This window comes from Saccopteryx bilineata, chromosome 7, assembly GCF_036850765.1.
Source record: "Saccopteryx bilineata isolate mSacBil1 chromosome 7, mSacBil1_pri_phased_curated, whole genome shotgun sequence".
In the NCBI taxonomy this organism is placed as follows: Eukaryota; Metazoa; Chordata; class Mammalia; order Chiroptera; family Emballonuridae; genus Saccopteryx; species Saccopteryx bilineata.
Genome location: NC_089496.1, coordinates 49,082,341 through 49,098,633, shown reverse-complemented (window position 1 = coordinate 49,098,633; position 16,293 = coordinate 49,082,341). Strand labels below are relative to the sequence as shown.

Genomic DNA, 16,293 nt, shown 5'->3' with positions numbered 1-16,293 from the left:
AGAGCGAGGATCTGAAATTTTATCCCATTTTAATTTATTTAAATTTCAACTTAAATAGTCACATGGGGCAAGTGGCTACCATATTAGAGGGCAAGTACTATGTGTCAACAGCTGAGTGTGAGTAGGAGCTGTTTGCTTGCAATGTTGAAGTAAACTCACACAGGCTGGGGTGTGTTTTGTGTACTGAGGACGCTAAGTGCCTAGAACAGTGCCTGAAACATGGTAGGTAATGTATATTTGTTGAATGCATAAATGACTGGATAAAAGACCTGTCCCATTAATGAGGCCAGTCCTGAGGAATAGTCTTACAGCTTTGCGCTTCTGCATCATAGGAAGGGAGGTGGATAATAATCTCAATTAAATACTCTCAGACTCAAACCAGTAACATAGCCCTCACTGATCTAAGAAGAGACAGTGTTTTCCGGAGAGCTTCTGTAGCCAGTGTGTCAGGAAAGGCTGGTTTCAACTCTGCCTTGAGAATTTAAATACTCTGAAACACCTACAGTCCCTGACCTGAAAATAAGTTGTTTTAGAATTGCCCTATCAGGTACTCTGAGAGAACATTATTTTGGCCAAAACTTCCTCATCACAGGAAGACAGTACAGACAAGATCATATTATCGAATCCACTGTGGAACTGAGAGGTTCAGAGCTCTTTTTTGAGATGCCAAATAGAACATTTAATGTTTTTCTTAACGCAAAAGGGAATATGCCTACTAAAACACACTTGGCATATATAACTTTCAGCACCTTTAAAAAATCACATATAATAGTTTGCCACAGCAACAGTTATTTGCTCCCAAAATAGTATTAAGAAGTGGCAACAATGGAGAAGCATTACTAAAGATACAGATCAAAGAAAACGATGGTATATCCCAGGGGTCCCCAAACTATGGCCTGTGGGCCGCATGCGGCCCCTGAGGCCATTTATCCGCCCCTGCCGCACTTCCGGAAGGGGCACCTCTTTTATTGGTGGTCAGTGAGCGCGGCGCTCACGTACAGTACTACTTCTGGTGACGTGGGACGCACGCGTCACAGCTCCGGAAGCACGTCACATCACTTGTTACATCTGGCAGTGACAAATATGGAACCGGACATTGACCATCTCATTAGCCAAAAGCAGGCCCGTAGTTCCCATTGAAATACTGGTCAGTTTGTTGATTTAAATTTACTTGTTCTTTATTTTAAATATTGTATTTGTTCCCGTTTTGTTTTTTTACTTTAAAATAAGATATGTGCAGCGTGCATAAGGATTTGTTCATAGCTTTTTTTATAGTCCAGCCCTCCAACAGTCGGAGGGACAGTGAACTGGCCCCCTGTGTAAAAAGTTTGGGGACCCCTGGTATATCCTGTTCCATTGGGATGGTACTTAAAATATCTGATGGCCAGGTGACTCAGTGGATAAGGCGCTGTCCCAGCACAGCGAGGTCCCTCCCAGGTTTGATCCCCGGTCAGGGCACATATGGGAAGCAATCAATGAGTGCACAATGAAATGGAACAACTAGGTCAGCAAGTTAATGCTCCTTCCCTGCCCCCCTCTTCCTTTCTCTCTCTCAAATCATTGGCCAAAAAAAAGTAAAATATTTTAAAAACAAAAAATGAATAAAAATAAATAAAATAAATACTGATAATATAGCACGAAGAACATGACTTTCATTAGCAATGATAAGGTCTAGATATTTTTGTTTTGTGAACCTAACGTCATTAAGAAGAAAATACTCCAGAATTGACTACGGCAATAAAATACAGCAGACCATTATGTGGTGCCGTTTAAAACGTAAATTCAACATCTGAGCACTTTCTTCTCCCCCTCCACACTTCTGGGGACATCTGACGTTGAACGGAGAGTCTCTGCTAAAAATGTTGTCCACATGTCAGAAGTTCTCCCCTCCCACGTGCTCTCTGCCATCCACCCTCAACCAAACCGTCTAAATTACATTCAGATTTTTGTGGTATCATAATAACTTCAATATGGGATATATTTTCAACATTCTGGTCAGAGACTCCTTTCTTCCCCGCCTCGCCCTCCTTCCAAGTTATTTCAGGCTTGCATATTTCATTTTCACATCTCGGTGGGATCCCCATCACATAACATTTATTTGTGAGGTCTAAAGGCATAATGTGGAGGATTGTGAACTAGCATGTCAAAACCACATACTGCAAGCGTATGTCTCCAAGAATGAAAAAAGGATTCCTTTTTTCTCGAGATATAGAAGCTGTCTCAACAGTCTAAGTCCAACGTGAATACCGCAACCTAATTAAAGATGAAGAGCGTAACAAGCGGTATTAAAACGTCCTTTTCGATTCATTCTTCTCCAGGTTATGTTTTTATCAAATGCCCTGTCTCGTTAATGACTTCAATAGACATAATGAGTACACACACCTTCTAATCGCACCAAATTCAGACAAGCGTTGCAGGAATTCCCCCTACATGTTTTGGGAGGTACAACAGCAGGAACACAGAGGCAGAATAAGACAGGGGTTTTGAGAAGATGCTAATTCCATTCACCTGCCTACAGGGATGGGTGTATTTATATGTTCCAGAAAAATGAGGCTATTTTCAAAGATCTCTAATGTAGGAAGAAGTCTCTCTCGGGACGCAATTCCTATATTTGAGAAGGTTGACTTCTAGGAAAGTCTTCCTCTGGGTCTACCATGCTCAGGAGCATGTGAACTGTCCAGTCACCCGGGGACCCTGCTCAGAAGGGCCTGCACTTGCTTTAATGCTTGTTGTCACCATCTTGAAATTCCTAATAATTTTCTCTTTGAACTTGAGCTTTGTATGTGGAGCCCGACGGGACAGCAAAGCGTGTGTGGGAAGGAAAGGCACGCATAAAAAACTGCCTGCGTCGTCCTCCTCCTTCCCGCCCAGGGCCCCACACAGCCCCACACGCTCCGGGTTCCCAGGGTCCCGTGCTGGACAGGAGACTCAAAGCAAGTATGAGGAAGGCATGACGCATCTGGACTGGCGAAGCAGGGGCTACTGACAGCCCTGGGCCTTCCCCTTCGAACCGGAACTTGTTTTGAATGAAGACAGGAGGCAAGGGATTCAAAGAAACAGAAATGACTACGGAAGCCCAGGACAGACCTGTTCCTGCCCTGTGTTATCCAACCACTATACTGGAAGAGGTCCCGCCGCAGGCAAGGGGCAGGGTGAGGCGGAGCCCCTCGGCCCCGGGGCCCTTTCACGCTCACCAGTAATCGGAAGGGAGAAAGTGTGGGCCAGACACGCATGTCGCAGAAAGTGAAATATCGACAGCGGGGCTTTGTGCAGATCCCACAGCTCTGTGAGAACGAAGGACACACGCGTGCGTGGGCTATGAAACAGGAATTGCGTCATTGTGATGATTCCGCATATGAGTTTAATGTTCTTCTATCTGTATTAAAACTGGCATTGCCCGTTATAAAGATTAATGGTAAATGCATGCTAACAGTTTAAAGTTTTCATCTTTCTATATTTGGAAAAACATAAAATAGCAAATAACACCATGATGAGAGAAAGACCGCGGAGAGTAGAAAGCTCTGTTTTCCAGTGCCTGTTTAGCCCTTTTCCTACTTTTTTTTCTGACAAGGGAGTTGCATTTCCATTTTGCACAGGGCCCTGAAATTACACACCGGGCCCTGCCCTGCTTCTAATGCGCTGTAACATCCACTGCATCCACCTACAGTCACGTCTCGGTCGGTAGCTTCCCCCCCTTTTCTCCATTCGTTCACCCGACAAACACTGACTGCACTGGGGTGAGGCGGCGTGCCAGACACTGAAAATACGAAAATGAGTGAGATAGCATTCCCATCCTCAAGTGCAGCTGAGGGGACAAATGGCTGTGGAAAGGTAGTAATGCCTTCCTTGCATGACTTTTAGTATGAACTATAAAAAATACACGTAAACTGTACGAACCACTTCCAACAATGGTTAGCACTCTATTCAATGACTTTGTTAGGTCTTATCACTTACTGGGTAGGTCCTGTTAATGTTTGCATCTTACAGCTTCAGAAGCGGGGACTTAGGTCAGTTGAGAGACTGGGCCTAAGGAGTTGTCACGGAGGGTTGGAGCCAGGCATTGAGGCACCACTTTCTGGTGACTACATCTAAGCTCACAAGTGGTAGTTATCCTTCTTGTTAATATAATCCTAACCACTGTATTCTCTATTTTTTTTTATTGCTACACGGTCTATATTTCCCCTTCACAGAGGTCCATTCTAGCTGTAATTTTATCTATCTAAAGAAAAGTGTACTCTTAGTTTTTTTTTTTCCAAATTACTTATTAGTATTTCGTTTAGGATATAAAATATAGCTTGATTTTTTAAAAAAAGTTATGACAATCTTTTGACCCAGATGTAGAAAATTAGATTCAACTGACAAAGCTTGTTATTTTCCAAATCACATTTATGATTGTTTGCTAAAATACCGCATTACTGGTTAAAAGCTGGTTAAAGACTTTGAAAGCAAACAGAACTGGGTCCAAAGCCGGGCTCCACCCCACTAGTTTCGGAAAGGGACTTAATTCTCAAAGCTGCTAAATTTTCCCATACATGAAATGGGGATGAAAATAGTAACTTAACTACCTTATGGAGCCATGTGTATATAAATTTAAATAAGATAATCCTTCTGAAACATTTAAAATAATACCTGGTGCCTAGTAAGCATTTTAAAATGTTATTTTTAGTATGATTATTTTTAGTGCCATGTTCTCATACCTATGTAAAATAAATTTGAAATGGCTTTTTTCTTGAAATGGTTTCCTCCAATACAGTAAGTTCAAAGTTCTCTCATTTCCAAGAGGTATATTATTTGTTTCTAATAAAATCATACAAAGGGTTCCTCCCAAATGGCAGCTGATAGTCATAGATACTGCTATACTCCAACAGATCTGAGATGTTTTTACTTAAATAATCCTTTACCAAAAAACTCCAAATGTGAATCCCCATTTTCTCCCTTTCACTGTAAGCTGCCTATTCAAAGGGTCAAGGGTGAAAGAGTTTATAAACTATATATAAAGACCTATATAGTGGTAATGAAATATTCCTGTCATTGAACACGACAATCTCAGTAGTCTCTGAACCAAGGGCCGGGAACCTGTTTGGCTGAGAGAGCCCTGAACGTCACATATTTTAAAATGTAATTCCATGAGAGCCATAGGACCCGTGTATGTTATGCATTATCCAGTAAAAATTTGGTGTTGTCCCAGAGGACAGCTGTGATTGGCTCTAGCCACCCGCAACCATGAACATGAGCGGTAGGAAATGAATGGATTGTAATACATGAGAATGTTTTATATATTTAACATTATTATTCTTTTTTATTAAGGATTTGTCTGCGAGCCAGATGCAGCCATCAAAAGAGCCAGTTATGGCTCGCGAGCCATAGGTTCCCAACCCCTGCTCTAAACCTTGAAATGACGCTTACATTTAAGAACATTGAGCAAATTAAAATGGCTGAACTGTTGTCACTGGCGGAAAAGGCTGGGGTCAGCCACCCTGAAGCTTTGCTGCCGTCACCCTGGCCATCGGGAGACTGTTCCCCGGTTCTCAGCAGTTGAAAAGCACGTGAAAAGGTGACTGGTCAGCACATAAAAACGGATGCTAGACCTACTTTTACAACAGCCCTAGAAAAATAAAAAGCGTTTATGGTATTTGATATTTTTATAATGATTAAAAAAAAAAAAGAAGGAGCCCTGGCTGGGTGGTTCAGTGGATAGAGTGTCATCCCAACACACCAAGGTGGCGGGTTCAATCCCTGGTCAGGGCATGTACGAGAAGCAACCAGCGAATATACAGCCACATGGAACAACTAAGTGGAACAGCGAGTTGATACTTCTTTCTTTATCTCTCTCTCTCTCTCTCTCTCTCCCCCCCCCCACTTTCTCTCTCCATCAATGGAAAAATAAAAATAAATAAAAAAATAAAAAGGAAACAGAATTTGGCTTAAAATAAAAAAATAAAGCCATCGTTTGACACCTGACAAAACACGATGGCCGTGTGCTATCTTCCTAACACCATGATCTTTTCGGTCACCATGCTGTCACCGCCGCCCACTCGCGGGTCCTTACCAATTCCTGCGTGTCCTGCTGCAGAGGCAGAAAGGCCGCCTCCAGCACGGCCGTCTGGTCGGCGCTGAGCTTCTGCCAGAGCCCCAGCAGCAGAAGCACCAGGCGGGAGGCGCTCTGCAGCCGGGCGAACGCCTGGCGCAGGCTGCCCTGCGTCTCCTCCACGGCGTCTGCCAGAGCCATCACCTGCGGAAAGCACAGGCTTCGGTTAGGGCTCGTCTCACCATCCTTGGGCCCTCCACAAATTACATTTGGCATGCTCTTGCTTTCCTTTCTAACAGCCTGATGAGCTTTGTCTCCCCAAACACTAATGTCAAGTAATAAAAGAGTTACCATTCATCTGTTCACTGCCTTCTTTTTTTTTTTTTTTTCTGAAGTTGGAAGCACGGAGGCAGTCAGACTCCTGCATGCGCCCGACCGGGATCCACCCGGCACGCCCACCAGGGGGCAATGCTCTGCCCATCCGGGGCGTCGTCGCTCTTTCGAGACCAGAGCCATTCTAGCGCCTGAGGCAGAGGCCAAGGAGCCATCCCCAGCGCCCGGGCCATCTTTTGCTCCAATGGAGCCTCACTGCGGGAGGGGAAGAGAAAGACAGAGAGGAAGGAGAGGGGGAGGGGTGGAGAAGCAGATGGGCGCCTCTCCTGTGTGCCCTGGCCGGGAATCGAACCCGGGACTTCCGCACGCCAGGCCGATGCTCTACCACTGAGTCAACCGGCCAGGGCCACACTGCCTTCTTTAAAAAAAAAAAAAAAAAGGGCCACACTGCCTTCTTTAAAAAAAAAAAGGCCCTGGCCAGTTGGCTCAGTGGTAGAGCATCAGCCTGGCGTGCAGAAGTCCTGGGTTCGATTCCCGGCCAGGGCACACAGGAGAAGTGCCCATCTGCTTCTCCACCCCTCCCCCTCTCCTTCCTCTCTCTCTCTTCCTCTCCCGCAGCGAGGCTCCATTGGAGCAAGGTTGGCCTGGGCGCTGGGGATGGCTCCTTGGCCTCTGCCCCAGGCGCTAGAGTGGCTCTGGTCACGACAGAGCAACGCCCCGGAGGGGCAGAGCATCGCCCCTCGTGGGCAGAGCGTCGCCCCCTGGTGGGTGTGCCAGGTGGATCCTGGTTGGGCGCATGCGGGAGTCTATCTTTCCCCGTTTCCAGCTTCAGAAAAATACAAAAAAAATAAATTAAAAAAAAATGCCCACAGTAACTCCAAATCCATATGGCTGGGAGATTAAAAATACCCACGAAATCGGCTGACTGGGCACATTGTTCAGCGTCTGCTTCACCATCGGGTGACCTTCTACAGTGTGTGATGATATAAGTAACCTCTAATACAGTTAGTACAGTCTTTAACACTAGCCACAGAGATGGATCGATTGTAAAAATTCTTATAAAAATAACTGCATTTTCCTTACAATTTAAAATGGTAACTTCATTATACCCTTTTCAGAAAATAACTATCATCCTCTGATTATTATTCTTTCTATGTTTCATGGTGAGAATAGCAATATTTCTTTATTATAGCCAAAAGGTAGATAATGTTCAAACATCTAGCCAGTCAAGGAATGTGTCTGTCGTTTTTAACACAAATCTCAGGCACCCGCCCACAGGGACCTAAAAGAAAAAAAAAAATGTTCGGGGTGTGTTAGTTTTACAATGCCAAATCTACTTAGGATAAAATTGGCAGGAGTGAGTAGAATTGGCTTTATTTTTTATCCTTTTGAATAATCCGGTGGAAAAAAGAACTAAAGCAACAATTACATGGAACATCCAAGACTGCCTATTGGTGTTTTATTTTATTTTAATGTCTTGGTGGATTTTGTGCTCATTAAAAGTAATGAACTGACTGGCCCAAAGGCTCCCGGCGTCTGACAGCCCCCAAGACGGGAACAGCACAAGCCAGTGTGAGCTCCTCTCTACGAGCTGAGGAACTGGGGCTAGGAAGAGTTTCACAAGTCTAGAGCAGATGGTGCGTTCGGTGGTATTTCATGGACTATTGACGCTGGCCCAAAGGGCTTGTTAAAAAAAAAAAAATCATCATTCCAACAAGAAAACTCTACAGCTGTGTGGTCTCCAAAGTTCCACGGAGGGAGAGGTGCTGTAAGGGAGACAGTCCTCGGACTGTCCGGGAGACGCTGGGGCAGACATGTCGGCTCGAGACAGACAGAGCAACGGAAGGGCCTTGCCCGACCACGCCAGGCAGCCCGGGACTCTCTGCCGCCGGATCAGGGCTGGCGGGAGCTGTAAAAGGTGATCGCGGTTCACACTCAGCACCCCCTGGGAGGACGGACCGAGGTCAGCCGTCCAATCGAGTACCTTGCTTACTACGTGCCTAGTACGGTGCTGCTTGCCGCTGTGTTCCAAAGACGGGCATGTATCTTACAGCCCAGGAGGATCTCATAATGCGCTGGACAGACAACCTATGTACCCAACTGATCAGTGGAAAGAAACGTTACTGTAACAATGTCCTAACTGTGCGGAACAAAAAGTAAGTGTGAAAGGAGTTACAAAAGGGACAAATGGTTGTGGGCCAGAGTTAATATCCCTGTGGCCTTTTTTTGCTGGAATGAGGCTTGGAACTCATCCCTCCCCCATAACTGCAAGCAGTCCCCTCGAAGAGACAGAAAGAGGCCACTTTCCTTAAACCAAAACACCTGGAGTCGTCTGCTTCCCCCAACCGCACCCTGATTATAACTGACTCCCGGTGAAGTCTCAGTTTATATATATTTTTTTCTTCCTGTGAATGTTACCAATTAAGCCTCAGCGTGGGGGTCATGATATTATGGCACAGATACTTGTTGTCACTAAGAGCAAGGTCATCCACACCTCCTGAGGGCCAGGTATGTGCCAAACCTGCAGGAAGTACTACAGGGCAGTGGTCCCCAACCCCCGGGCCGCAGCCCGGTACCGGTCCGTGGGCCATTTGGTACCGGTCCGCAGAGAAAAAAATAAATAATTTACATTATTTCCGTTTTATTTATATTTAAGTTTGAACGATGTTTTATTTTTTAAAAATGACCAGATTTCCTCTGTTACATCCGTCTAAGACTCACTCTTGACACTTGTCTCGTAAGTTCGACAATTATATTTAAAAATACCACAGTTTTTACGCCGGTCACATAATTTTATTTTGTGCATTTATCCGTCCCACCCTAAAGGCTGGTTGTGAAAATATTTTCTGACATTAAACCGGTCCGTGGCCCAAAAAAGGTTGGGGACCACTGCTACAGGGCCTTCCATGGTGACAGAGCTCATCTCTACCTTCAAAGAGTTTATAATGGAGAAAGGAAAATCGGCCCAGGAGGCAAATGCTGACCATGCAGGGAAGACCCTATAGACTCGAAAAAAGAATGCCATCAACATTAGGATTAGGATTACTCATGATTCTATAATCAGAGGGTTCTTAAGCATATGTTCACAGGATTGTTATTCACTGGACAGATTATTATGAATAATAATGAATTGAGCAGAGACTGCACACCACGAACCCCGCTCCGTGCCCTACAGGTGTCAGGCCTTCGGTCATCACCCCCCCACACACACACACTGTGACATGGTTGGCGTGATCTCGACTTTACAAGTGAGGCCTCGGAGGCTCGGCAGGTGTGAGGAATCCGCCCAGCGCTACACACCGGGTGTGCAAACCGTGCCCTGGCGGAGGGAGAGGGGCTCCGGCCTGCATTCGTGCCCCGCTGTCTCCGGCCTGAAATTCCTCACAATTTTATTTTTGAATTCGTGTGTTGTCAGTGGGACACTGGAGCATGCGCACGAGCAGAGGAGACATGATGTTCATTAAAGCTTCGAGTGACCTGCTCTTGGATTCGCATTTGAGATGGGCATCACATAACATAGAGAATAATGGTGAAATTCATGCTAACAATTTAAAATTTTAATTTTTCCTTACTTGGAATGACATTAGCTAGAAAGTAAAGGCTAGCATCGGAAGGTGTGAAAGGGAGACTGCCGAAGAAAGGAAAAGGCTTTATATTTTAGTAGCTGTTTTAACAGCACTCTCTTCCTGCCTTTTCACAAGAGCCCTAAACGTTCATCTGACACTAGGAATGGCAAGTGAAGTAGAGGCAGCTTGAGCATGAGCTAGTGAACGAGAGGCCAGGACCCGGACCTTGGAGGCTCTTGCTCCAAAGCCTGTGTGAGCCCCGAGGTCCTCACAGTTCAGGGAAAGGCCCAGGGGCCTCGCTACGACTGCGTGCGGGGCCAGCGGCTCAGGAAAAAGAACCAGCTCTTCAAATTTTGGAAGTGTGAGCCAGCTGTCACACATAACCATTACAAAAAAATAATAATAATAAACTACATAACCTTGAAATTAAATAAATTACATTAAAAGAGAGGCAATATGTACTCCAGACTGCCTCCTAATGATTTTACTATTGTCTAGGCCCCTGATGTTTATTTATGACTATTGTCCCTGCAGGTTGGAAACAGAAATGGCTGCCGCCCATTTCTTCCCAAGTTCTCGCTCTGTGACCTCGTGCCGGTCGCCCGAAACCAGCCATGGTGGACGTATTTACAACATGGAGGTGAACAAATGGACAAAGCCAGCATTCCCACCCACCCCGTCCTCCCCACGGACCCCGTGGTTCATTACTTGCCAGCACGCCACTTAGAAGCGGTGCCTGAAATCTGTCCTCAAGCATAGATACTGGAAGTGGGGGCTTTAAAAGTGATGGAAACAAGTTCACCAAATGCATTAGAGCAGAAAAGTAGAGGCTGCTTGTTCAGAGAAGAACAAATACTGCAGTGTGGGAAGAGCGTTCAATGAGACAAATCAAGAAGGTAACGTGGGAACTGCTGTCGAAGAACCCCAGTGTCAAGAGGAAGAACACGCGCTTCACGCCGTAGGTACCGGGGAGCCACGCAGTGTTCTGAGTGTGGGCATGACCGGATGGAGGTGACACTCTAAGCAACTGTTGGATCATACTAGACATTTGGGGCACTGGCTGGGACTTAAGAGAGGCTCTTCTGCACACTCCTTGCTATAAAAGGCAAGTTCTTCCCAAGTGTAACAGCATGTCGGTCCGTGGACCTGCCCAGCTCGCTAAACACAGCTGCGGTGCAAGAACAGCTCAGAGAGACAGCAGCCCGAGCCACCAGATCTTTCCTGAGCAGGGCCCAAGACACATCAATCCAGGAGAGGCACCTCTTCTCCACGCCTGGGTCTCTCCCTGCACGTAGTTCTGGGCTGCGGTGGAAAGAGTCTGCTATCCCCAAATGGTCACAGAAAACTGGGAAGGAGAGGGATAAACAATTCCTTATGTAAATTACCCCCAAGGAAAATCTTCCTGACCCACTGGCCAGCATGAAATACTAAACAGATCTCCATGTTCTCAATTTGATTTTCCACGTAACAGCCAAGTTTACTCTGTCCTGCACGAGAGCCAAATGAATGCAGCAGAATTAACACAGTAGAAGGGGCCGGGGAGACTGGACGCATCAGGGCTCAGACCTGACCGAGGCCTAGAGGCTTTGGCCGCTCACCTGGCACGGGGGAGGCGAGGCCAACCAGCTGTGGGACTTGAGTCTGAGGGAGGGGGACCATTCGGGGATCGTCACTGGCTGAGTGGTCAGACGGGTGTCCCCCGGGGTTCCTCGGAACACAGTGAGGGAAGGGCGGGGGAAACAATACATGCTAACGACGTCAAGCACAATGTGTTGATGGCCTTTGTTTTGCTTTTTCAAATTGAAGGTTTCCAAATAAAATGGGGACCCCAAAGGACATCCCTGTCCCACTGCCATATCAGTTGATGCCAAAGTAATGAGGCCAAGGCCCAGGGAGCTGCTTGCAGGAAAAGGCTCAGCTCATAAAGTGAGTGTGAAATTAATCCCAAATACTTCCAGCTGCCAAGATAGGCTCTGAAATTGGTTACAGGAAAGCAGCAGCAGCAGCAACAACGGTGGAGTAGACATGAATCATGCTAGGTGAACACGGACATGTCCAATTTCTTCACCTAAACTCACCAGCAAGCCCGCCCTCCCACTCTCCCGCGTGGCACTCCGAGCCCGCCACTCTGCTCTCTGGCTGCCGTGGGCTGCGCTCCTGCTGCCACGCCCAGATGCGCACCGGGGCCCTCATGACCACCCTCTGAGGTAGGAGCTGTTGACCCCCTCCCTCGGCGGCGGCAACATTCTGATGAGGAACCAGAAGCTGACATCTCTGATGAGCTTGCAGCTCCTGTCAACACACCGTCCGTGGTCATGAACTAGGGACAGGGGCGGGGACTACATTCCTGTCTTCCGATTCCCCGCCGGGTGCTCTTCTGCAATGACACGTAAATGTACAGAGGTGGCCCTAAAATAATCCAGTCGGATTTTATCTGGATAATCAGAGATATTAAGGAAAAGTTCACCACTAACGCATCAGACCCGTCACAGGCTTACGTGCACCAGTTAAGGGTTCCCATTGCGGGGGCTTCTAACACGAGGTCAGCGCGCGAGCTGAAAACTCCAGGTCGGCTTCTGTTCGAAGTTACAACTTAAAGGACATCAGTTCGTCATTTGTAAAGGATGGGAAGTTAATGTAGTAAGTTTTCTTTCTCTTGACAAAGGGGATTTTCTTATGTTGCAGACAGCTCAGCACCATGATGCCTCTAGGAAACAGCCCTTTTCTAGGCCTGCTCCTTCCGGGAGACTGCTTTTATTAAAGGGGCGATTTGTTTATTTTCTGTAACTCTCAGGTTACAGTGTTTCCTAGCTGTTGGAGCTGGAGGCTGTTCTCTCATAATAACTTGTCAGCAGTTACCAGGGGCTTCCTAGGACCCCGGCGCTGTGCTAACCTCTCGACGGGGATTACCTCCTTCCGTTCTCCAAACAGTTTCACGGGGTAGATACCATCATTGTCCCCCCCTTTAAAAATAAGGAAGCAATTGCAGGAAGGGTCACGCAGTTAGTTAGTAAGCAGCAGAGACGAAGTTCATCCCCAAGCAACCTGACCTAAGACACGTCGCCACGTCACGTGGCCGTCATTAATCTTCAGCCCGCACGTTGGTTTCAACACTGGCGACACGAGGAAAAAATGCCACCAGGAGCTTCCCAATGGGAGGTCTCAGCTTTGCTGACCTTCCGATACCCCACGTGAAGTAAGATAAGTTTATTTTATACAAGGTCGGCACGGGTGAACAAGTTAAGAAAAGGGAGCCCCTGTGAGGAGGATAAGCTTACAACCCCCCCCCCGGGGGGGGCAAGTGCCATCGGCTACGCTGGGGTGGGCGATGGTGTGTGGCTTGAGGAGACGGAGCCTCTGGTCCCAGCTTCCCTCCCAGGTAGCTTCAGTTCACTGCCCTTTCCTGGGCTCTAGTTTTATCAGCTTTCTAATGTCGAGGTGGGAAATGCGATCTCTAACATCTAATGTAGCTATATAAGGGGCCACACGCAAAGACTTTTCTGCTGCTTTCGGATGATTGGCTGTTGCGAACTATCGTGACACTTCTTAGCCTCTATTGACACACACAGTGGGCTTCTTATTGAATGTTTGCTGATTTGATACATACAGTAACAGTAGGGACAGTTTTCGGTGGCTAATACACAGACTTATATGAAACAAACGAGCGAAGCAAAAAGATGGACAATACCAAGTGTTGGCAAGAACGTGGAGAAGTCGGAACCCTCGTCCATTGAGGGCTGGAATGCAACCGGGTGCAGGTGCCTGGGAAACAGTCTGACAGCTCCTCAAAAAGTTAAGCACCGAGTCACCGATTCCACTTCAAGGTTTATGCCCAGAAGAAATGAAAATGTACGTCCACTCAAAAACGTGTTCACAAATGTTTAGAGTAGCATTATTCATATAGCCTGAAAGTAGAAAGAACTCAAAATGTCCATCGACTGACAAAGAGATTAATTAAATGTGGCCTCTAATGGAATATTATTCAGCCATAAAAACAAAGGAAGTACTTGTCCATGCTGCTATGTGGATGAGCCTTTAAAAATTATGCTAAAGAAACCAGTCACAAAGGACTGCATCTTGTGTTATTTATTATATGAAATGTCCAGAAGAAGTAAATCTATCAATGCAGTAGGTGGACGGGCAGTTGCTTAGGGCTGGGGCTGAGGGTTGGAGAAGTGGAAACAGGAAGTAGCTGCTGATCCCTGTGGAGTTTCCTTTAAGGGGGATAAAAAATGGTCTAGAGTTAGGCTATGGCCATTGTTGCGCAGCCCTGTGAGTATGCGAAACATCATCAAGTCATACACTATCGATCGGTCAATGGCACCTATGGACGCTGTATCACAGCAAAGCTGTTAAAAGTAATAAAAGAAGTCAAAGTACCGTGAAAGTATAATTCATGTCAGGTAGATAAAGAAATACAAATATAATGTCTACCGGAAAGTTCTGTCCGTTTCTATCACAACAAGTTTCGACACGTAAGCACATGTTTATTTGGCGCATGTGTGCCTCTCTATTTTTATCACTTAATGTATACATACTGACGTAGCAAATTAACTAAAACAAAGTTGATTCACATTAGTCTTATGTGTGAAGCGATAGTGTACCCATGGCTACTGATAAAGTTCATTTACGCCACTGTAATTTTTACAAATTTCAACAAGGAAGAAATGCTACAGAAGCATGTCTGTCGTATCCACCATATTCCCCGGACTTAGCGCCCTCAGACTATCACTTGTTTTTGTCCTTACAGAATTTTTTGAAGGGCAAAAAATTCAAAAATGAAGAAGATTATCAAACAAGCACTAGTTCAATTTTTCGCATCAAAAGATAAAACATTTTTCAAAAATGGGATATACAAATTGCCCTCACGCTGGCAAGAAATCATTAATAATAACGGCAATTATATTATTTAATAAAGTTTACTGACGGTAAGAAAAATTTGTATTTTAATTCCAAAAACGGACAGAACTTTCCGGTAGACCTTATAAAAGGCACCACGACTTACCCGATAGTTTTGATCCATGAGCAATGGCTGTAGCTTAGGATGACGGCACACGGGGCTAGCACCATTTTGAATGATAAAATATTCATGCCACTTTGGAGTCAATTAGATCCAAGTATGAATAAGGAGTAATGCTACTTGCTAGCTACACAGGCTTTGGAGACCTCTCGCCTTTAAAAGAATACTCAGCAAAAGCTTGTGAACAATCCCTTCTATTCATTTTCCTGTTCGATGAACCAGGACACTGACAAAGGAGGACCTTCCTCCTGGTCCTTGAGGCACACGACCAAGCGCCTCCTCTGCAGGAGAGGCTGACTCCTCTGCAGTGGTCTTTTGCCCTCTCTGTACAATCTCCTAATGGGACAGGGCTCACTGAGTAGCCAAGGATAGCCAGGTTGCAAGGTAAAACGTCGTGAGACCCTGTATCAAAGATATTATTACTAAGAGCTACATAATTTATGTATCGGGCTCCCTATTTTACTCCTTTGTAATTTCTATTCAAACGTGCACAGCACAGACACACAACTTGGCCTGCTGTGACCTGTTCTCTAGAAACCCTCTGAGGCTTGTCAATCAGGGAGCTAGATGTTGTTTAATTTTCTTTTGTACCTTATTGAAAATACTAGAAAACTTGGTGATCTGAATAAAAAAGTTTATAAAGTACACAATGAGAATAAAGAAATTTTCAGAAAATTTCAGTGTAAAAACAGCAACTGATTAAGTTCCCAACGTGCCCTCGGTTTTCCAGGACTTGGTACACAGTGGGTATCCCTTAAATGCTGGCTGAACTGGTGAACCTCAAGATCAGTCCACCTAAAAATCCAGCCCAACGAGGAGACACAGTAAACTGTCTCTTAAATCCCAGACACACTCAATCAGGCACTGTCAGGCTCCCAACTTGAAGGGAACCCAAGTGATGTCACTTGGAAACAACAGACCTACCTCAATATATCTGTCATCTACTTAAAAAAAAAAAATCTCTCCACTTTGCCTTTAGCTACAGCTGCCTAACACCAAGCTACAGACAGCTCTAATGACGGCCGCAATGAATGTGTTCTTCACATGACTGCCCTCTGGTTAGAAAGACACACTTTTAGCCTAGGAGAGATCTGGAAGCAGGCGGGAAATAGGGCGCGCTTCCCATTCAAGGATGTTATTTGTGAAGGCATTTGCTGCAGACTCCAATATGGCAAAAGCCGTGCAATGAGGAAGAAGAAAAAATTTCCTGGGTCTCAACTTTGACTTTGGCTGAAAAGATGCAACTTTTATCCAAAAGAATCGTTCTTTTCTCCAACAACAATGAAACAGGCTTCAAAACGAAGAGAGAAAGGGCATGGGGATGATTAAAACGCCAGATGAGCAGG

The 16,293-nt window shown here is 45.7% G+C and overlaps 1 protein-coding gene across 4 annotated transcripts in view; it reads right to left on the bottom strand.

The window, feature by feature from the left end:
- The window catches only part of BBS9 (Bardet-Biedl syndrome 9), a 388,196-nt gene that overhangs the window by 74,172 nt on the left and 297,731 nt on the right, over window positions 1-16,293 (bottom strand). For all 4 annotated transcript variants that reach the window (XM_066239905.1, XM_066239906.1, XM_066239904.1 and 1 more), the window contains one exon: window positions 6,050-6,232. In XM_066239905.1, coding sequence (XP_066096002.1) covers window positions 6,050-6,232 — 183 coding nt within the window. The remainder of the gene's footprint in view (window positions 1-6,049; window positions 6,233-16,293) is intronic.